The following is a 22,402-nucleotide window of genomic DNA, read 5'->3' as shown; positions in this document are numbered from 1 at the left end:
GTGTGATGGAGAACAGAGAAAGCGTCGTTTGGCATTTCTGAATATTTTCTTCAATCGTGAGTGCCATATATACCATTTATGTTTGTGTTCTCCCACGATGGATGGCCTCTGATGCCCAAATGAGAGCTCATTTCCTGGCTTGTAGGAAAGAAGGAAGAGCTGCTTTCCAGGAGAAATTGACAGGGCATGTTTAGCCTTGAGAAGAGAAGACTGAGGGGAGACAGGATAGTGCTCTTCAAGGACTTGAAAGACTGTCACAGAGAGGAAGGCCAGGATCTCTTCTCGATCATCCCAGAGTGCAGGACACGGAATAATGGGCTCAAGTGACAGGAAGCCAGATTCTGGCTGAACGTCAGGAAAAAATTCCTGACCGTTAGAGCAATACGACAGTGGAACCAATGACCTAGAGAGGTGGTGGGCAATCCCACACTGGAGGCATTCAAGACGAGGCTGGACAGCCATCCGTCAGGGATGCTTTGACTTGGGACTCCTGCATTGAGCAGGGGGTTGGACTCGATGGTCTTGTAGGCCCCTTCCAACCCTACTATTCTATGTATCATGAGTGTGGGCAACCCGCTCCGAAGGGCAAGGGGGTGCAACTCCCTGCTCCCTGTATTCCAGTCACGACGTCATTTTGGGAGTGGCAGCCATTGCTGCTCTTGCTGCGACTGCCCCATTTATCTCTGCTTTCAGTCTCCAGCCGTATGGGCAAGGCTCAGGGCAGGACAGGAGGGCAGGAAATTAAACATGGGAGCGTGGGGATGCCATGGGGTTTAACTGGCACCTAGGGAGCAACTGCCTCAAAAGGCAAAGAGGCAGGCAGGAGTTTGACCAGGCTCCTCCAGGCCAAAATAGTTCCATTCTGAGAGTGGCAACAGTGCCTCGTGCTGGGCATGCCCTGCCCCATGAGCTATTTGTATTCTCCAGTTCCCCACAACATGGACAGGAAAAACCCAGCCAGGAGAGGACATGTAAATTAAATTAAATTAATTTGATTAATTTAATTTAATAAATTAAATTAATTTACATGTAAATTAAATCATCTCTAGTCTCCAGTTTCCCACAATGTAGACAGGTGAGGCCTAGCCAGGGAGGACTGTAAATTCAATCCTGGGGTGGGGATGGGGTTCCCTCAACCTCATTTGAGAGTGACTGCAGTTCAAATGGTCGCCTGTGGACCTGAAAGGGGCAGTGAGGCCGGCTTTCTGGCAGGCCCAGCCAGGCAGCACCACGGCCTGTTAGGCCTTCAGTCTGGCAGCCTGCGGGAGTGCCTGCCTCGTAAAGCATCCCTCGCTGACTGTGACTATGGAAATCTCTGACTTCCTGGCCTGGCCTGGGCCCCTGGCCGGGTTCACTTCGATTTAAAGTGAACCAGTGAGTTGTTTCCTAGCCCACAGGTGAGGTGAGGTGGGGGGAGAACACTGGAACATTGTCCATCTGTGTAGTGGCGGGAGGGGGGCTGTTGCTTGAAAAGACAATCCCTGCCAATCCCAGAATCACAGGGGAAGAGGCACTCCTTAGACACACTGGGTTTGTGCGGTTTAACCTCCCGCCCCTGTAAAAATGAATAGGATTGGGCTGTTAATGTTGGTATGTGAAGGCACCATAAAGCCTAGTTCTTTCACCCACAAAGGCTGGGAAAGGGCTGAAAGAGAACCTAAGGGAAAGGGATAAATGGCTATCTGTCACATTATGAGGATAAACACTTGCTGGGGGACATGGGTGGGATGGTGCTGTTGCGCTCGTGCCCTGCTTGTGGGTTCCGGGTGGACAGCTGGTTGGCCACTGTGTGAACAGAATGCTAGACTAGATGGACTCTTGGTCTGATCCAGTGGGCTCTTCTTATGTTCTTAACCATTCCAAATTTCATCCATTCACATGAGCATCCACAGGAAAAAGCAAGGAGGGGCAATTGAGCCTCTAAGGATGAGCCATAGCACCAGGATTCCAGCTTCTATTTTAATAAAAGCAAGTCTCTAGCCCTTGTAAAACCCAAGATACGAGGCAAAATATGCAGTCACTATTCTGCCTACTCACTTTGTAAGAAACTAGCCTTCTCCCACCGTAGGTGAATTTAGCCAATGAATGAAGTCAGAGCAATGGTTAACACACTCACGCCTGGGTGTGTGTTAACCCTTCTGAGTGTGCCAACCCTTTGGGGGGTTTTCCCCTGTAAGGAAGTAATTGTAGCCTCATAAAAACAGTTTAGAAATCCAGGAATTTCCTGTAGCTGGTTTGGACAGTACTATGTCAACCCCCCCCCCCCCCCAAGTTGCAGCAAATTGAGTTCGTGATCTTTCTAACTCAAGTCTTCTTAGTATTTTTTTCTGAGTTTATCAACATTTTAAAAATTACCTTGACAATGCGTGCAGATGAAGTCCTTCATGATTATACCTGTATTGCAGGAGGCAGGACTGTGGCTGAGAAAGTGGGTTACACTGTGGGTTACACAAGTCCTGCAAAGGAGCCCTGTGCTCCCATTTTGCGGAGTGATGTGTGTTAGAGTAGTGAATGACAACTCTGCAGTATAGTCCGGCATTGTCGGTGTTTTAGGGAAATGCAGATGGGGCTGTAAAATTGATTGTAGCAGCAGGGCAATTTATTAAGGGTTAGTGTGTGTGTGTGTGTGTGTGTGAGAGAGAGAGAGAGAGAGAGGGAGAGGGAGAGGGAGAGAGAGAGGAGAACCTGCCATTCTTAGCTCTTGCAGGAGGCCCAAGTGGAATCTCTCCCCACCTCTCTCTTAGCGTTGGCCTTGGAGCTGAGACACTCTGAAGCTCCACAGTGTTTTCTCATGTATTGCAAAAGTAAAGAAACTTCTTGTGAAGGTACCTGAATCTTTTGTGCATCACATGTAAAGCGGATCCTAGAAGTGGGTTGCAAGCTGAGCAATCCTGCCCCTCTCCCCAGTAGTTTTCTGCCAATGTCTCTAGTCATCCACTGCGTTCCTCACGGCATCTCCCTCCTCAGAGCTCTTTGACACTGTTCCACAGCCCGTTCCAACGTTAAGGTTGGACTACTGCAGTGTGTTCTCCGTGGGGCTGCCCTTGAGGAGGGTTTTGTATACTGTAATGGGTGCAGATTGCTGCTCCCAGGTTGGTGTCAGGAATCCACTGTTTGGACCACATCACTCCAATACTGTATGGTGTTTACTAGGACTGGCAGTGGGTCTTCACTATCTCAGGCAATCATGTTTTCCAGCACTGCTGCACTGGAGAGTCTTTCCACTGGAGATTCTGGGGTTCGAATCTTTGATCTTATGTGTGCAAAATCTAACTCTGAGTGACTCAAGGCAGCCAAGTGAGTGGATGCAATTTAGCATGAGAAATGAAGTAAGTGTGCCAGAAGAGCCTGGGACATTGTATTACCATAACATTTGCATATAATTCCATGTATTTATCTGAAAGGGCTTCCCTATAATTCAAAACAGCTCTGTCAAGGAAGTGAATAAAAGTCACAAAACATCCTTAATGTATAGTTACATTTAATTATGAAGTCCACATTCCTGCAGTGAAGAAGCTCAACTTCCAGCATCCTTCACACTACAGCCATAAGTTGTCTCTCGCTGGTAGCAATACACCTCTGCTTGATAGTCTATTAATTGGACCAGCCCATCAAGTGACAGGAAGGTGGGTGCCAGATTTGGTAGGATGAGGTGGGTGCATTGGCCTGTGTGCATGGCTAGGGTTAGAGAGTGCAAAAAGCAGTCCAGATGCAGAGTCCTGGCTCAGGGCTGAGTACTCAGGATCATGAAAGTCTGTGTGAACTCTTGGTTTGCCCAGATCAGGGCCTTGTAAAGCTGAGGGCTGCCCCTCTTCCTCATTCCAGAAGTTTCTTGGGAGGAATTGGGCAAGCACTCCTGAATTTCAATGCATGGATGCTGCAGCAGCCTCACAAAATTGAAATGAATGTGACCTTGAAAAGTACTTTGATTTACTCTGCAGTGGACAGAGCACCTCCTCCATGTGTGCGTCTTGAACTCATCTAAACTGAAGTTGTTGTTGTCCAGTCGTTCAGTCGTGTCCAACTCTTCGTGACCCCATGGACCATAGCATGCCAGGTCTTCCTGTCCTCCGCTGTCTCCCGGAGTGTGCTCAAGTCCATATTCAGTGCATCGGTGATGCTATCTAGCCATCTCAGCCTCTGCTGTCCCCTTCTCCTTTTGCCTTCAGTCTTTCCCAGCATCAGGGTCTTTTCCAGGGAGTTTTCTCTTCGCATTAGGTGGCCAAAATATTTGAGCTTCAGCTTCAGTATCTGTCCTTCCAATGAGCAGTCAGGGTTGATTTCCTTTAGGATGGGCTGATTTGACCTCCTTGCAGTCCAGGGGACTCGTAAGAGTCTTCTCCCTAAACTGAAGTAGAGGCTGCCTTTTTGAATGTCCCCTTGTTTTTTTTTTATTTTTCGGGCCTGCTTTCCCCAACGGGGGAGGACAGTGTATGACTTTTAAAATGAACTCTGCTGGGGTTTCAGCCCTCCTAGTTTCCCTGAAATTCTCTTCGGAGTTTTTGCTCCTGATCTTAATTGTAGAGATAAAGTTTGATAAGTTTTGGGAACTGACATGTTCCTTTCTAAGGGATGGGAATATCGAGTGGATTTGCAAGCGCTTTTCTTCTTTGCGCTCATGTTCGCTTTCACTTTCTTTCAGCTGGGGACGTGTGGGAGAAAACAAATGAAAGGCGCACATGAAGTATCTGAGGAAAGCGATAAGGGGCCAGACATGGAACAGAGTGCTGGGAATCAAGATGAGATGAACAAGCTGGAAGAAACCCAAAGAAATAAAGAGAGGAATAAATATCTGGATGGTGACCTCCATGCAATTACGGTACAAGAAGAAACACCCAAAGAAAAGAGAAAGAAGAAAGGCCCCGTGTGTGGAAAAACATTTGCTTGTAAATCAACCCTTGATGACCATTGTATAACCCGTGCAGCAAAGAAACGATATAAATGCCTTGAGTGTGGAAAGAGTTTCAGGCAGAGCGCTGACCTTCTTGCCCATCAGAGAACACACACGGGGGAGAAACCATTTATCTGTCTGGAGTGTGGGAAAGCATTTAGTCGGAAGGGGGCACTTACTGTCCATCAGAGAATCCACTCAGGAGAGAAACCATTTAAATGCTTGGAGTGTGGAAAGAGATTCCGCCAGAGGGGTGCCCTTCAAGTGCATGAAAGAACTCACACAGGGGAGAAGCCATTTAAATGCCTGGAGTGTGGAAAGAGCTTCAGCCGGAAGGAGGCCCTTATTCTACATCAAAGAATGCACACAGGGGAGAAACCATTTGAATGTTTGCAGTGTGGAAAGAGCTTCAAACGCAAGGAAAGCTTTACTACTCATCAGAGAACGCATACAGGAGAGGAACCATTTAAATGCCTGGAGTGTGGAAAGAGCTTTAGCTGGGAAGGGAGCCTTGCATCACATCAGCGTATTCACACCGGGGAGAAACCATTTGAATGTTTGCATTGTGGAAAGAGCTTCATTTCCAGGCAAAGCCTTACTCGTCATCAGATAATTCACACAGAAGATAACCCATTTACATGTCTGGAGTGTGGAAAGAGCTTCAGTGAGAAGCATGACCTTGCTAGACATCGAAGAACTCACACAGGAGAGAAACCATTTAAATGCTTGCAATGTGGAAACAGCTTCAGTCAGAGGCAAACCCTTATTAATCATCAAATTACTCACACAGGAGAGAAGCCATTTAAATGCCTCGAATGTGGAAAGAGTTTCAGCTGGAAGGTGAGCCTTGCATCACATGAGCGTATTCACACTGGAGAGAAACCATTTGAATGTGTGCAGTGTGGAAAGAGTTTTGTTTACAGGCAAAGCCTTACTCGTCATCAGATAATTCACAGAGAAGACAATCCATTTATATGTCTGGAGTGTGGAAAGAGCTTTAGCCAGAGGCATGCCCTTGTATCACATCAGAGAACTCACACAGGTGAGAAACCATTTGAATGTTTGCAGTGTGGAAAGAGCTTTAGGCAGAGGCAAAACCTTATTAGTCATCAGACAACTCACACAGAAGAGAAACCATTTAAATGCCTGGAGTGTGGAAAGAGTTTCAGGCTGAAGGGTGCCTTGACAGCACATAAAAGTATTCACATTGGTGAAAAAGTATATAAATGTCTGAAGTGTGGAAAGAGCTTCAGTTGCCAGTCTGCCCTTAAGCACCATCAAAGAACTCACACAGGGGAGAAACCCTATCAATGCTTGGAGTGTGGAAAGCGATTCTGCAATAGAACTCTCCTTAAGCACCATCAAAGAACTCACACAGGGGAGAAACCCTATCAATGTTTGGAGTGTGGAAAGAGCTTCAGTCTGAAAGAGACTCTGACATTGCATCAAACCACTCACACAGGGGAAAAACCATTTCAGTGCTTGGAGTGTGGAAAGAATTTCAGTCGCAAGTCATACCTTTTTTTACATCAAAGAACTCACACAGGGGAGAAACCGTTTAAATGCCTGGTGTGTGGAAAGAGCTTCAGTCGGAGACAGTCTCTTACATTACATCAACGAACTCACGCAAGGGAGAAACCATTTAAATGCTTGGAGTGTGGAAAGAATTTCAGGTCGAAGGCATACCTTTCTTTACATCAGAGAACTCACAAAGGGCAGACACCATTTAACTGCGTGGCATGTGGAAAGAAGTTCTGCCAGAGAAGTGCCCTAAATTCCCATCAAAGAACTCACACAGGGGAGACACCATTTAGGTGCTTGGTGTGTGGAAAGAATTTCAGTCAGAAGTCAAACCTTTCTTCCCATCAAAGAACTCACACAGGGGAGAAACCCTTTAAATGCCTTGAGTGTGGAAAGTGCTTCCGTCTTAGGGCGCATGTTTTGTCCCATCAAAGAACTCACACAGGGGAAAAACCGTTTAAATGCTTGGAGTGTGGAAAGAATTTCACTCGGAAGGCATACCTTTCTTTACATCAAAGAATTCACACAGGGGAGAAACCATTTAAATGCCTGGAGTGTGGAAAGAGCTTCTCCCAGAGAAGTGCCCTTCATTGCCATCACAGAACTCACACAGGGGAGAAACCGTATAAATGTGAGGTCTGTGGAAAGTGCTTCAGTTATAGGTCATCCTTTATTTCACATCTAAGAAGACCTCACACAGAGACCTCTTCGGAGGAGGAGGCGTCTGATACCTCGGAACAACCTTCTCCTATCGTAGACCTGGGGCAACAAGAGGGATCCTGTGACAGCGACACCTCGTCTGAGGTTCCCAACAAACCATTCAATCCTGTTGTAAGCCCAGCTGTGATTCCAGATTCCCCTCCCACCACCCACGGCTCACCAGAGCACGGATGGCAATGTATCAGGTGGGATACTCAAAGCCATGGTGGCAGTGCCTACTTGACTCCTAGAATACCCTTTCACCCTGGAAATACACATGAGTAAGGGCCTACTCAGGAGGAAGGCTCTACTTGTGTGGCTGGCTCAGATGCAAGTGCAGAACCAGGATCAGCCAGAATATATGCTCTCAGTGTTCCCCAGATGTTTCCTTGGTTAAGCACTCCCCTAGAGCTATTGGACTCTATTTACAGGCTGAAGACAGGAGAAACTATTTGAAGTGTCTGGAGGATAAAAGGAGATTGAGGCAGGGCACATGTCTTACTTTACATCAAAGAAGGCTCACAGCACAAATGATTTAAATACACATGGGTAATTAGATTAATAATTTCCCGTCTCCATACTCTGTTTCCTTATAGGACAGAATTTGGTCAAGCCACTGTGTAAATATTGTCTTATAATTTAGCTAAGTGGGGGACTTGATTTTGACAGATTCCGTCTTCTTTTTACAGCCCCCTGGACCGCCCTAAATGTTCTCTAGAGTGTTGGGTGATCCTCTAGCACAGCATGGGAGTGATGGAGGGGGCTGAAGAAGAAAGGGGAAATTTGCAAAAATCGTATCCCCCGACTCCTGGCCTTCTCTCCACTTACAGAGGCCTCTAATGTACTAATGGGAACACCTGGAGAATGTGCAGCTATGTGGGATTAGGTCCTGGTCAAGCCCAAGACATTTTTCTGCCTGAGGCAAAGGAAAAGAAGCCCCCCCTTCCATTTTGGTTTGTGTCCCCCCATGGACAAACGTCGACTGAACTGGCGGTCGAATCTTCGTTTAACACTGACCCTCAATGCTCTGTTATGAAAATTCGAATATCCTTGAAAAGGATGCAACTTCCAATTAAAGAGGGTGGGTTGACTTGTTGGATCTTGCTTAATTCATCGGGCCTATTTGTTGACATGTACTAAATTTTGGGCTTTTCCGCTTCGATCTGATTTTCCACCTTGGTCAGTTTTGGAGCGTAAGAGTGCACTGGACGCAGTTCTTGAGGCTGATCAGTCATATCGCCCCACGATCCATGTTTAGAAATATTTATCGTGAGGGGATTTGGAGCCCAGCGCTGTCAGTATGCTGATGACACACATCTCTGTCTCCCTGTGTCATCTGAATCAGGGAGGCTGTGCAATCCTGGATCAGTGCCTAGACTCAGTCATGGGCTGGATGAGGGCCAATATGCTGAATCTGAATCCTGGCAAGACCTATGGGTGAGCGGTTCCCATTTCTGGGAGATAGGCTCATGGCCTTTGAAAGATCAGGTCTGCAGCCTGGGGTGAACTCATAGATCCATCACTGTCACTGGTGGCCCTGTTGACCGTGGTGGGTTGAATTGCCTTTTACTAGCTTCAGCTGCTTTGTCAGCTCTGGCCCCTCCTGGACAGGGATAGCTTGATTCCAGCTTCAGTAACTGCAAGGCTGGATTATGGCAATGTGCTCCGTGTTGGCCTACTCTGGAAGCTGGAGCTAGTGCAGAACGCAGCAGCTCAGCTGTTGTCAGGAGTTACCCCTTTTCATCTTGCAACTCCTTTGCTGAGGGAACTGTGCTGGCTGTCTCTTCGCCACTGAGCCAAATTTAAAGTTGTACTAATGTATAAAGCCCTAAACCACTTGGGATCAGGATATCTGAGAAAGCGCCTTCTCCCTTATCAACCTGCTGGATCACTGAGGCCATCAGAGGGCCTGCTCCTTGTGCTTCCACATGGACCTATGGCTGGATTGGAGTTTACCCGGAGAAGAGCCTTTAGTGTGGTGGCCCCTTTCTATGGAACTCCCTGCCTCTGGAGGTCAAGCAGGCACCTCCTGAAAACATCCTTATTTTAAGAAGCCTTCCGTAACTGACCAGCCACGATTTGTATCAGTATTCTTTTTTTTTTTTTTAAATAACCATTCTTTTATTCTCTTCTTATTTTTCTTTTTTTATTGTTCATCACTCAGGAATCTCTCCGTGTGGAGTGGTATGTAAATGTTGTAAATAAAATAAAGGGTGAATAAATATGATACACAGGGGGTTAATCAGGAATGGAAGAGGGAACTGGATGGGCCTGTTTGCCTAATCAGTGGCTTGCCACTTTAGCGTTTGTATCTAATCTATGGATTTCAGGTTTTGCTTTATTTAGAAAAACCTTCTTCTGTCTGCATTGGACATGGCAACATCTCTTCAGTAAGGGGTTGTCTAAGTCGGCTAGTTGCCCTGTCTGTGTCAGGAACTCCATCATGCGCTGGTCTACGTCCAGGATGCTGTGTTGAGCCCTCCGCTGCTCCTCTCCCTCCATCAGCTGTCTGCACCACTGGCAGCAGAGGCTGCCATTCTAGGGCGCCTCGCTCCAAGTCCATGGTCTGCATGTCTCTGGGGAAAGTGCTCCCAGAGTGGGAGTGGCCATCTTCCTATGTTGGTGTGCCCGTGGCCTTGCCTCTGCTTGTGAGGTGCCCTCCCATTCAAGAGTTCTCAAGTAAGTGCAGGCAGCTTTTTATTGTAAGTCTTTCCCACTATTTAAAGCACAAAGTGCTAGTAAGCATATAGACTTACAACTCAAGGTAAAGAATTACACTTCCCCCCCTCCCTTTCCTGACTTTAAACTGTGATCGTGTCCAACTCTCGGGTAGACTGTCTAAGTTCCGCCCCTGCCTTCTCTCTCTGCTCTGCGTCTGGCATCTATTAGATCAGACTCTCCAAAAAAGCCCTCCTTCTGTTCGCTGTCTCCCACAGGGCTGTGTGAAGAGGAACCCTCATCCTCAGCCAGCTGGGCATTTGTAACCTGAGAAGCCAGCCCAGTCATGTCTAGACTAGCCTGGGAAAACACCTCTCCCATGTCTGGCGGTTCTTCAGAATCTGAACTGCTATCCCCCTCCCTGCACTCAGAAACAACCCTGACAACATCAGACTGACACTTTACGTATTTATTAACCAGTTTTGGGTCAATGCAGTCTCCCCATCCCAAATAAATTCTCACTAATATTAAAGAAACAGTTCAATTAAAACAACAATCAGCCAAATAAGGAGCATCAAAAACAGAGGAATCGAGCATTAGTAGTAAAACAATCCAGCAATTGGAACATTTTAACAGCCCATTGAAACATGATAGTCTTTTCTATCAAACTAAGAATTGGAAGGGAAGAGGTGAGGCAGGCTTCCCGGGATAGGGAGTTTCACAGGGCCACAGACAAGAAGACCCTGTCTCTCATACTCCCCACCCATGCACCCAACCTAGCCTTAGATGGTGGTGGGATGAGGAGCAGAGCCTCGCCTGATTATATCAGTGGATTTGCAGAATCATGTAAGAATGGGTAGTCTTTCAGATAGCCTGGTCCTAATCTGTTCAGGACTTTCCAGATGATAACTGTAACTTAGATTTGGGCTTGGAAACAAACTGGGAGCCACTAGATAAGTGACAAGAGTACAAGTTTTGCATGAAGAATGTCTTGGGTTCAATCCCTGGCATTTCCAGGTAGGGCTAGAAAGAATCCTGCCTGAATGCTGGAGAGTCACTGCCAATAATTGTTGACAATACCGGATTAGCTGGACCTATGGTCCGATTCAATATTTTTCAGGAGCTTCCTCTGCTCCTAATGAATATCAAAAAATATTGGGAGTAATGTGCTCCAAACAATGGATTTCTGACACTAAGCTGGCAGCATCAGTCTGCACCAGCTGCAGTATACAAACCGTCCTCAAGGGCAGCCCAACATAAGAGTACAGTGCAGTAGTCCAACCTTAACATTGGTAAGGAATATGAAACACTGTCAAAGAGCTCTGAGGAGGGAGAGGCAGTAAGGAATGCAGTGGATGACCAGAGGTACTTGCAGAACTAAAAGCTCCGAAACTCCACTCTGTTCTGAGGGATGTAGAAGAGAACCATGAAAATCCACCAGCTGTCTGAAGGATTCCTGTGAGTTTTAGGTAAGACGCAGTCTCATGATGTATTAAGGTCCTACTTGTCCATGTCTCCTGGACAAGCAGCTCTTCCTCCTTCAAGCCGGGAAATGAAGTCAGATTTGGACATGAGGCCCTTCTTTGTGGGAGAACAAAAACATGAATCTTATTTATGGTGCTCATGATTGAAAAATATATATATTCAGAAATGCAAAATGACACTTTCAAACAAGAAAGCCACAAGTGAGGAGAGGTCAAGATGCACCAGGAATCCCCCATCTGGTGTCCGCTGGTTGCCCAGGTCGGACTGAGGTACCAGATGGGCCATGGTGTAGTGGAAGAAAAGCCAGCACTGTTTCCCTCACAGCCATATCTCAGCGAAGGAAAAGGTAGGCACAGCCTAGAGAGGAGCACCCACTAAGACCGTCCCACCATGTCCACAGGAGAGTCCCCTCTTTTGGGCCTGGCACAGGAACCATCCCACTGTTAGGGACTCCCCTCTCTGCAAAGAACCCCTTCCAGTGCTTGTCAGGCTGGAAAACGTAGCTCAGGAAGGCTGAGCTACAATGGCCTGGGCAGATATACTAGCCACATACTTCCCCTCTGGCCACAGCCTTTCTGGCAAGTAATGGAAACAGCAGGAATAATAAGCCTTTCAGCCTCGCAGAAGGAGGAGCAAATTGGTGCTCGGTTCATTCAGTCCTTGTGGGGGACAGTGGCGCTTCACCATTCCTTGGCGAGACCAAGCAAGAGACACTAGCCAACATCACTGCTGTGAACTATGAATTTGACGAGGAATTCTTCAGCCATACCAGTGACCTGGCTAAAGATTTTATTTGGAAACTTCTGGTGGAAACACACGGTAAGTCCTGAGTGGCTCACCATAAGGTCGAGCACAATGCAGACATCAAGATTCCTGGTTCTGGCAGAGTTGTTCCCTATATGGCCCCAAGTATCTCAAGCTGCTGTCCCAAACGTGGGCATACGTGTAGGGCCCATTGGCTTCAGGGGTACAAGACAGGGACCGTAGCTGAGTGATAGAGCACCTGTTTTGCATGCAGAAGGTCTCAGGTTCAATCTCTGACCGTGTCTCCCGTTAAAAGGATCAGGTAGAAGGTGATGGGCAAAATATTTGCCAGAGACCGATTTCTATGAAGAGTGATGAGAGGATAGGTTTTACAATCTAAGGAACTACACATCCGAGGAAGGGGAGGGCGATTAATACCACTGTTCAGTTATTTCAGTTACATGTACTTCGTCTTAGCTGCAGTAGAACACAGGGCTAAGGGGTTCTGTTGAAGGCTCCATGGAAAAGGCTGGCTTAGGAAGGTGGCCTCAACCTGGGAGCTGATGCTGATGCTAGGGAAAGTGGAAGGCAAAAGGAAGAGGGGCCGACCAAGGGCAAGATGGATGGATGATATTCTGGAGGTGACGGACTCAACTGTAGGGGAGCTGGGGCTGGGGACGGCCGACAGGAAGCTCCGGCGTGGACTGGTCCATGAAGTCAGGAAGAGTCGGAAGCGACTGACCGAATAAACAACAACAACAGCCTCAACCTGGGAGGCAGTTCCAGGCCTCGTAATCTAAGAATGAGTCACTTGACAACATTCTTGTCATTCCCAGAAGTGCCACTGAAGTGTAATGAATGAAATATGCGTGTTCATTTCAGTTATGGTGCTTATATGCTGCCCTTCCTCCAAAGAGATCAGAGTCCACACTGGAGGCGTTCCAAGACGAGGCCGGACAGCCATCTGCCGGGGATGCTCTGACTTGGATTCCTGCACTGGGCAGGGGGTTGGACTCGATGGCTTTGTAGGCCCCCTCCAGCCCTACTATTCTGCGACTCTGCGCAGGCCGAGAGGCTGAAGCTGGGCGGCCTCCCCCGAAGCTGCCTCCCCTCGCTGAAACTTTGGCACTTGGCGTTTCCAGGGGAGGAAGCGCAACTCGGCCCTGCCTGTCACGACGGCGCCCTCCAGATGTGCTTGACAGCAACTCCCAACATGCCCAGTCAGCATGGCCAGCTAAAACTACTAAAACCTGTGGCCGGTGTCCACGCTTATCGTGAATGCTGGGAGTTGTAGTCCAACGCAACTGGAAGGCGCCAGTTCCAGCAACACCAGACAGGCCGCTTAACAAGATCAGCCTCGGATGGCCTTCTCTGTGTCCCATCAGCCAGGACAGCTAGACTGGTGGGGACGAGGGAGAGGGCCTTCTCTGTGGTGGCCCCCACTCTGTGGAACCCCCTCCCTAGGGAACTCCGCCATGCCCCCTCTTTAATGAGCTTCCGCCGCGCATTAAAAGCGTGGTTGTTCAGGCAGGCACTTGGGGTGGGCTAGGGTATTTTGGAAAATGTTTTTATGGTAGAATGTTGTTGTTTTAAACTGTTTTGTTGTATGTTGTACGATTAATAAATTTAAGAAATAGATAAGTTCCCGCCACTCCCGGCCAGCAGGGCCAGTTAAGACTGCCACAACCCATGGCTGGTGCCCACGCGGGCTGGGCGTGATGGGAGCTGCAGTCCGACGCGCCTGGAGGGCGCCGGGTCGGGGAAGGCGGAAGCGAACCGAGGGGGTTTCTGGCAGGCGGCGCGAATCTCTCCCCTTCGCGCTGCTGCTCCAGGAGGAGGAGGGGGAGGAGCCCCCCGGCCAGCGGGCCGCCTCCCCGCAGCCGCGCGCGGCCTCCCCGCAGCAGTCCGGGGGTTAAAAGAGCGGAGCCGAGTTCCTAGCGCGGCCGGCGTGCCGCAGCGGGGGGGGGGAGGCGCTCGGAGGCGCACCCAACGGAAGGGCGCCTTCCGGAAGGGAAATCCGCCCGGTGAGTTTCCCCTGCGAGGAGGCGGAGGCCGGCCCGGGGGGGGGACGGGCTGCGAGGCGAGGGGCCTGCACGGCGAGGGGCCTGCACTGCGGGGTGGAGGCGAAGGAGGGAGGCAGCGGTGTTTTGCTTGGGGGGGAGGGAAAAGCCCCCTCCAGCTCCCCGGTCGGAGTCATAGGGCGGAGGGGGGCTTGAGCCTCGCAGTCCGGTTGCCAAGTGGGGCCCAAAGATTGCATGGTTGCTCCTGCAGGATCCCTTCAGAGATCCGCCCAGGCAATTTCGGAGGAGGGGGTATGGATAGGTCGGGGGGCTGCTTGGTGCAGAGCAGAGGGCCCTGCCCGGGGGGGGGGGAGGAGAAGGCGCACTCCCAGAAAAGGAAGGCCGGGGGGGGGGGCGCCTTGAGAGAGAGGTCCACGTAGCGCAGCCTTCCCGGCACTGCTGCGCTCCGCTGCAGATTTTTCTTCTATGAGGGCTAACGCGGGTGTTGTTTTACAAATATTGTTGATTGTGCCTGGATTTTTCTAAGTGATGGAACTTCTGGTCCTCAGGAGGAGAACTTCTGACAGTGCCGCATCCTCCTAAGGTTTACCTCGGGAGCAGCTGTAATAGAGCGCTTAGGGTTGCAGCAACAGCCCTCTGGCACAAGCACCCTGTTGCCCTGGGGCAGGCCTCTTCAGGCTTGGTCTTTAGACGTCTGCTCAAGACTCACCTCTTCATGCAGGGCGACCCAGCCAGCGCAGTGATGGGTGACTAGTAATGAATTTACTATGTCTTTAGTGTTATATTTTCTGTTTTTATCATTTCTGGAAGCCGCTTTGATAGCTCACCAGAAAGCGGTATATAAATCTATGAAATAATAAATGACATGACATGACTACCTGTATGTTTTTGTGATGAGAAATGCATTTTTTCCTTCTTCTTTTTTCCATTTTAGCTCCCAGTGTCCTTTGAAGAGTTGACTGTGGGCTTCTCCGAGGAGGAGCAGGCTCTGCTGGATCCAGGGAAGAGGGCTGTCTGTACAAGGAAGACATGATGGAGGATTAGAGGCATGTGGCCTCTCTCGGTGAGGACCCCTTGTCCCATCCTCGATAGAAGATGAAAGCATTGCGCCTGTTATTCCCGTTACTTGCCATAAAAGATGTGGCCAGAGAGGAAAGATGTGGCTAGTAGATCTGCTTCTCAGTCCCCTCCCTCAGGGTTAAATGAAATGAACGCTGGTTCCTAGAGAGGCAAGAAGTTCCACAAATGGGAGGGGGCAGGCCCTTGGAAATTCCCCTGCCTTTGTCTTCCAGGAAGGGAAATCAGCCTGGTGAGGCTTCATGGGAGGATGGGGCTAACAGACACAGAAGGGGGGCGGGGGGCTTGGGGCAGAGGAAATAATCTACCTTTGTTGGGGTCCATGGGGGACAAAGAATGTTCTCTGAGGGGGAAATAGGGAAGGGACACCATGAATTCAGAGGTCTGTGTAGTGCTGTAGGCAATGCAAAGTGCTTGATGTATACCACCCACCACAGCAATATTCACAACGACCCTGTGAGACTCAAATCTCCCCCTTGGCTACAGAGCTCGGTTAGAGTCCGGTTAGTCTCTCAGTCTTACCTTGTTGTTGTTCAGTCGTTCAGTCGTGTCCGACTCTTCGTGACCCATGGACCATAGCACGCCAGGCCTTCCTGTCCTGCGCTCTCTCCCGGAGCGTGCTCAAGTTCATATTCATTGCATCGCTGATGCTATCTAGCCATCTCATCCTCTGCCGTCCCCTTCTCTTTTTGCCTTCAGTCTTTCCCAGCATCATGGTCTTTTCCAGAGAGTTTTGTCTTCGCATTAGGTGGCCAAAATATTTGAGCTTCAGCTTCAGTATCTGTCCTTCCAATGAGCAGTCAGGGTTGATTTCCTTTAGGATTGACTGATTGGACCTCCTTGCAGTCCAGGGGATGTGTAAGAGTCTTCTCCAGCACCACAGTTCGAGTCTTACCTACTTCACTGGATGCTTGTAAATGGGAGAGGACTATCTGTGCCACTCTGAAAAATGTAAAATAATAAGAAATACATCATCTTTTTTTCCAACGGAGTGTTTCTGGGGGAACATATTAGTGCAAAGAATCAAAATTTGCGAACTGTTGACATTAGCAAAGCTGACAACCTCAGGTAAATTTTGCAAATGCTCCAAATTCGGAATTTATTTCCTCCCAGGAAGCAGGTGAGATATAAGCGATTCTACAACGTTCACAGTTGTATTCCTGTATTTTGGAGATTCCTAAAATGTGTTTGGGATTCACCCAATTTGGAGCTGTGTGGGCAGAGAAACATTTGGTTCTTTGCTTTCCCAAATAGCTATAAAAACCTCTGAAGAAGACTGTACATTGGGGAAACATGTTGGGCTCATTAACTCATGTCGATATGTTCTCTTTTTTAAAGCCTCAGGTGTGTATATGTCTTATATTCACCAAATGTTAGCACAGGTGGCACGTAAGGCGGATGGGTAAATACTGACCAGACTAGATTCATGACCTCCCATTCAGGAGATGGGCAAGTGACAGCCTGAATGCTACTTTTATGGTTGTGAGGCTCCATTACTCATCAGAAAGGATGTGGCCAGAGAGGGCCTATGTGGCTAGTGTATCTGCCTGGGCCATTTTAGCTAAGCCAAGCCTTCCTGTGCTATTTTTTCCAGCCTAGCAGGGATCCAGGGGTTCGTTGCAGAGAGGGGAGTCCCTAATTATGGAATGGGCCCCTTGACCATAAGAGGAGGCTTTCCTTTGGGGGGGAGGGTCTAAGAGGGTGCTTCTTTCTAGGCTGGGGTTTCCCTTGCCTAGGCTGAGGTATGGATGGGAGGGCGGGGAACACAACACTGACTTCTCTTTCACTACACCATGCCCGTTTGGGCAACCAACAGACACCAGATGAATGGTTCCAGGTGCGTCCTGTCTCTCCCCCCCCCCCCCCTGCCTCCGACTTTCCTGTTTGGAAATATTTTGCCTTCCTTCCATTTGTCTCCTGGATGGGATGTGTGAGGGAGAACAGGAAGTGTCATTTGGCATTTCTGAATATTTTCTTCGGTCACGAGCACCATAAATAATAATCATGTTTTTGTTCTCCCATGAAGGAGAGCCTCTGATGTCCAAATCTGATATGATCTCCTGGTGTAAAGAAAAGGAGGAAGAGCTGCTTGTCCAAGAGACATTGACAGATGGGTCCTTAGATATATCATGAGACTGTGCCTTACCTAGAAATCACAGGACTCCCACAAACAGCTGGTGGATTTCCATGATTCTCTTTTGTGTCCCACCAAGTAGACTGCAGTTCTGAGGTCTTAAGTTCTCCTGCAAATATCTCTAGTTATCCACTGCATTCCTTATACCACCTCTTTCATCAGAGCTCTTTGGCGCTACTCGACATGCCATGCCAGCATTAAGGCTGGACTACTGCACTGTACTCTGTGTAGGGCTGCACTTGAAGAGGGTTTGCATATTGCAGCTGGTGCAGATTCCTGCTGCCAGGTCGGTGTCAGGAATCCCCTGTTTGGAGCACATCACTGCAATACTGTATGATGTTTACTACAAATGCAGGAAACAGCTGAAAAATACTGAGTCTGTCCATTGGTCCAGCAAACCCAGTATTTTCAACGATGATTGTCTGTGGCTCTCCAGCATTGGAGGCAGGATTCTTTCCTAGCCCTATCTGGAGATGCCAGGGATTGAACCCGGGACTTATTTCATGCAAAGCATCATAGTTCAAATCGAACATTCAGTTATCTGAATGACTCCTTCCTCACATGATTCTGGCCACCAGTAGATATCGTTGAGGGACGCTCTGGTCCCCATCCCACCACCATCTTAAGGCTACGTCGGGTGGGATAAGGAGGTATGAGACACAGGGCCTTCTTGTCTGTGGTCCTGCACAACTTCTTATCCTGGGAAGCCCGCCCCATCCCTTCTCTGCCAGTTCTTATATCGCTATTGAAAATTATTGTGTTTCAATGGGCTACTAACATGTTCCCCTTGCTGGATCGTTGACGTTAGGGTTGCTCTTCTTTTCTTTCTGTTTTTGCTGCTCCTTGTGGGACTGATGGTTGTTTTAATATTACTGTGAGTTGCCTTGGTGGATTGCGCTGACCAAAAAGCGGCAAAAAAGTAAATAAATAGCATCCTGCACATTGTAGCCATAATTTGTTTCTTTGTGGCAGGAATACCTTGATAATTCCTTGGACCAGCTAGTGAAGTGACAGGAAGTTGGGTACCAGATTTGGTAGGATGAGGAGGATGCAATGGGATGAGTGCATGGCAGAACCACGAAAAAGAGTGCAAAAAGCACTCCAAATAGAGTTGTCCCTGCTCAGGACGGAGTACTCAAGATCGTGAAAGTTTGTGTGAACTCTTGGCTTGCTCCAATCATGGACTTGTAAAACTGAAGGTTGCCCCTCTTCTTCTGTTTTGGGGAGGAGCTCAGCTAAACTAAAGTAGAGGTTGTGCCTTTGAACGTCCCCTTGAACTTTTTTGTTTTTGTGCCTGCTTTCTTAAGGGGGTGGGGTGGGGACAAAGTGTATAACTTCTAAAATGAACTCTGCTGGAGTTTCAGCCTTCCTAGTTTCCCTTAAAATTTCTTTGGAGTCCTTCCTTCTGATCTTACTTGTGGAGATAAAGTTTGATTAGGTTTAGGGAACTGAAGTTTTTCCTCTTAAAGGGTGGGAATAGCAAGTTGATTCCCTGATTTGCAAGTGCCTTTCTTCTTTGCATTCACGTTCTGTTCCTCTTTTTCTTTCAGCCAGAGATGCATGGGTGAAAACAAATGAAAGAGAACATCAAGTGTCTGAGGAAAGTGAAAATGGGCCAGACAATGAAGAGCATATTGAGGATTGCAATGGAGTGAACAAGCTGGAGGAAAACCAAAGAAATAAAGAGAGGAATAAATATCTGGATGATAACCTTCAAGCAACTATGGTACAACAAAATACACCCAAAGAGAAGAAATCCCCTGTGTGTGTAAAAACGTTTGTTTGTAAATCAACCCTTGATGACCAGTGTACAACCCACACAGCAAAGAAACTATATAAATGCCTTGAGTGTGGAAAGAGTTTTAGGCAGAGTACAGTACTTATCTCCCATCAAAGAACGCACACAGGGGAGAAACCATTTAACTGTCTGGAGTGTGGAAAAGCATTTAGTCAGAAGGGGGCACTTACTATCCATCAAAGAATACACTCAGGGGAGAAACCATTTCAGTGCTTGGAGTGTGGAAAGAGATTCAGCCAGAAGGGTGCCCTTCAAGTACATCATAGAACTCACACAGGAGAGAAGCCATTTAAATGCCTGGAGTGTGGAAAGAGGTTCAACCAGAAGGAGGCCCTTTCTTTACATCAAAGAATGCACACAGGGGAAAAACCATTTCAGTGTTTGCAGTGTGGAAAGAACTTCAAGCACAAGAAAAGCTTTACTAGTCATCAGATAATTCACACAGATGAGAACCCATTTAAATGCCTGGAGTGTGGAAAGAGCTTCAGCTGGAAGGAGAGCCTTGCGTCACATCAACAAATTCACACTGGAGAGAAACCATTTGAATGTTTGTATTGTGGAAAGACCTTCGTTCATAAGCAATACCTTACTCGCCATCAGATAATTCATAGAGAAGACAACCCATTTACGTGTCTGGAGTGTGGAAAGAGTTTCAGCCGGAAGCATGACCTTGCTACACATCAAAGAATTCACACGGGAGAGAAACCATTTGAATGTTTGCAGTGTGGGGAGCGTTTCATTCATAGGCAGAGCCTTGTTAGTCATCAGACAACTCACACAGGAGAGAAACCATTTAAATGCCTCGAATGTGGAAAGAGCTTCAGACTGAAGGGTTCCTTTACAGCACATAAAACGATTCACATTGAGGACAAAGGATATAAATGCCCGGAATGTGGAAAGAGTTTCAAGTGGAAGTCTGCCCTTAATGGCCACCAAAGAACTCACACAGGGGAGAAACCATATCAATGCCTGGAGTGTGGAGAGAGATTCTGCAAAAGTAGTGCCCTTAATTGCCATCAAAGAACTCACACAGGTGAGAAACCCTATCAATGCTTGGAGTGTGGAAGGAGCTTCAGTTTGAAAGAGTCTCTGACATTACATCAAACCACTCATACAGGGGAGAAACCATTTCAATGCTTGGAGTGTGGAAAGAATTTCAGTCGCAAGGCATACCTTTCTTTACATCAAATAACTCACGCAGAGGAGAAGCCATACAAATGCTTGGAGTGTGGAAAGAGCTTCAGTCGGAGACAGTCTGTCACATTACATCAACGAACTCACACAGGGGAGAAACCATTTAAATGCTTGGTGTGTGGAAAGTGCTTCAGTCGGAAAGTATATGTTTCTTTACATCAAAGAACACACACAGGAGAGAAACCATTTAAATGCTTCGAGTGTGGAAAGGGCTTCAGTCGAAGGGAATCCCTTACTTCACATCAAAGAACTCACACAGAGACCTCTTCAGAGGAGGGGGAGTGCGATCCCCTGGAACAGCCCTCTCCTCCTGTAGACCTGCAGCAACGTGATGGATCCTGTGAGAGTGATGCCTCATCTGAGGTTCCCAACAAACCATTCAACTGTATCCCAAGCCCAGCCGTGATTCCAGATTCTCCTCCTACCACCCATGGCTCATCAGAGCACCAATGGCAATGTATCCAGTGGGATACTCAGAGCCGCAGAGGCAGTGCCAACCCGACTCCCAGAATACCCTTTTGCCCAGGATACACACATGAGTAAGGGCCTACTCAGGAGGAAGGGTCTACTTATGAGGCAGACTCAAGTGCAACTGCTGAACTAGGGCCAGCAAGAATATATGCTCTTATTTTTCCACAGACCTTTACTTGGTTAACTCTTCCCACAGAGCTGTTTGACTCCATTTACAGGATCAAATCGAAGGAAATTTTAAGGTTTCTGGAGTAGAAAAGTCACTTGAAGTTGAGGCAGAGCACACATCTTCCTGTATATCAAAGAAGGCTCACAGTACAAATGATTTAAATGCCTCAACTTAATTGTCATGATTACGTCGCATCAAATAATCTATGTAAGGGAGAATGTATTTATTTCATTTCATTTCTATACTGCCCAATAGCCGAAGCTCTCTGGGCGGTTAACAGAATCAGTAGAAATGCTCCTAAAGTGAAGGCTGTTCTCATAAAATAAGCCTTAACAGATATGAGATGATTCTGACTGGGGAAAGGTCAAGGAATTTTCTGGTTGTACTAAGACCTTTTGCAGTGCATCAAATGTTATTCACATGTGTGTGTGGATATGTCTTCCACCCCGCCCCCACCCCAGAAATGTGGTTAAGTGAGTAGAAACCTTAGTGCAAATGAAATAGTTTGCAAAGAAGAGAAATCATTTCAGTGCATAGAATATAGAAAAACAACATAGGTTGTTGTTTTTTGGTTAAATGAATATTCATAGGAGAAAAAGTATGACTGTCTAGTGTGTGGAAAGCACTTGGAATGATTATTCATCATACACTTGGGTGATTAGATTAATAATTCATTGATTCCATAGTCTGTTTCCTTTTAATGACATAACTTTGTCAAACAGTGTGTAAAAAATGTATGCCTTATCTCCAGCTATGTCTGGTGAGAGAAAGCTTTATGATTTAGCGGAGCGGGAGGCTTGCTTTTCATAGATGCCCCCTGCAGCCTCCCTAAATCTGCTCATTTGTTAGGTGGTCCTCTAGCACAGTATGGGAGGTGATGCAGGGGGCTGTAGAAGGATGGGGGAACTTGCAAAAATTACATCCTCCCCATCACTTTCCACTTACGGAAGTCTTTAGAAATGGGGACAGCTGGAAAATTTGTAGATGTATGGGGAAAGGTGCTAGCCAAGCCGAAGATAGATAGATAGATAGATAGATAGATAGATAGATAATTTCATATGCATGCATTGAAACTGATTTATTCAAATCGATGTAGCCTGATTTTTTCTTTTGTTGAAATTGAACAATAAAAATGGTTTAAAAATAACACTGGTTGTGGGGTAGCGTTCTCCCCACACTTGAGGGCAGAAGGTTAGTTTAAGGGGTGCAGGCTAGGTCATAGGGCCCTTAAAGCTCCCAAGAAAGGGAAATGGCTGCAGGCTTGGGGGAATGAGGTGTGAGCATCTGTTGGTTGGGGGTGGGGTGAGGATTTGTCCGTGCTTTGTACGAGGTTTGCCTGTTTGAGGTGTGTGGGTGAACGGGTGTTTGGTCTGTCTGTTTGGGCAGGGAGTCTGGGGAGTGTCCAGTGAGGTGTCTGTGAACACATCATTGCCCAGAGACACCACAGTTGGGACCCCAACCCTAAACGCCTTCCCACTCAGCTAAGCCCCTTTACGCTCCAACTTTTTGCCACTGTTAACTAACAATTCCCACCAGCTCT

The 22,402-nt window shown here is 47.6% G+C and overlaps 2 protein-coding genes across 6 annotated transcripts in view; both read left to right on the top strand.

Moving 5' to 3' along the window:
- LOC146356261 (uncharacterized) overlaps positions 1 to 7,396 on the top strand; it is a 37,589-nt gene extending 30,193 nt beyond the window's left edge. Inside the window, exon 5 of one of the 2 annotated variants that reach the window (XM_084831277.1) lies at positions 4,952 to 7,396. In XM_084831277.1, coding sequence (XP_084687403.1) covers positions 4,952 to 7,396 — 2,445 coding nt within the window. Of the gene's footprint in view, positions 1 to 4,642 lie in introns of both variants that reach the window. The other variant, XM_084831276.1, reaches the window with a different exon arrangement.
- A 6,601-nt stretch (positions 7,397 to 13,997) lies between these two features.
- LOC146356260 (uncharacterized) lies at positions 13,998 to 22,009 on the top strand. 4 transcript variants are annotated; one of them, XM_084831635.1, is made up of 4 exons: positions 13,998 to 14,078; positions 14,568 to 14,765; positions 14,954 to 15,082; positions 18,781 to 22,009. In XM_084831635.1, exon 4 carries the CDS (start codon positions 18,954 to 18,956, stop codon positions 20,763 to 20,765), a length of 1,812 nt encoding a protein of 603 aa, XP_084687761.1. In that variant the 5' UTR covers positions 13,998 to 14,078; positions 14,568 to 14,765; positions 14,954 to 15,082; positions 18,781 to 18,953; the 3' UTR covers positions 20,766 to 22,009. The 4 variants fall into 4 exon arrangements, with proteins under 4 accessions (XP_084687761.1, XP_084687763.1, XP_084687762.1 ...); XM_084831637.1 differs by having other exon boundaries at positions 14,568 to 14,772; XM_084831636.1 differs by having other exon boundaries at positions 13,998 to 14,292.
- The last annotated feature ends 393 nt before the right edge of the window (positions 22,010 to 22,402 follow it).

The sequence above is a fragment of the Heloderma suspectum genome, chromosome 2 (genome assembly GCF_057233095.1).
Source record: "Heloderma suspectum isolate Gila_16-S chromosome 2, 16-S_ref, whole genome shotgun sequence".
NCBI classification, from domain to species: domain Eukaryota; kingdom Metazoa; phylum Chordata; class Lepidosauria; order Squamata; family Helodermatidae; genus Heloderma; species Heloderma suspectum.
The sequence above is the reverse complement of the archived record's forward strand: the minus strand, read 5'-3'. Positions and strand labels throughout refer to the sequence as shown.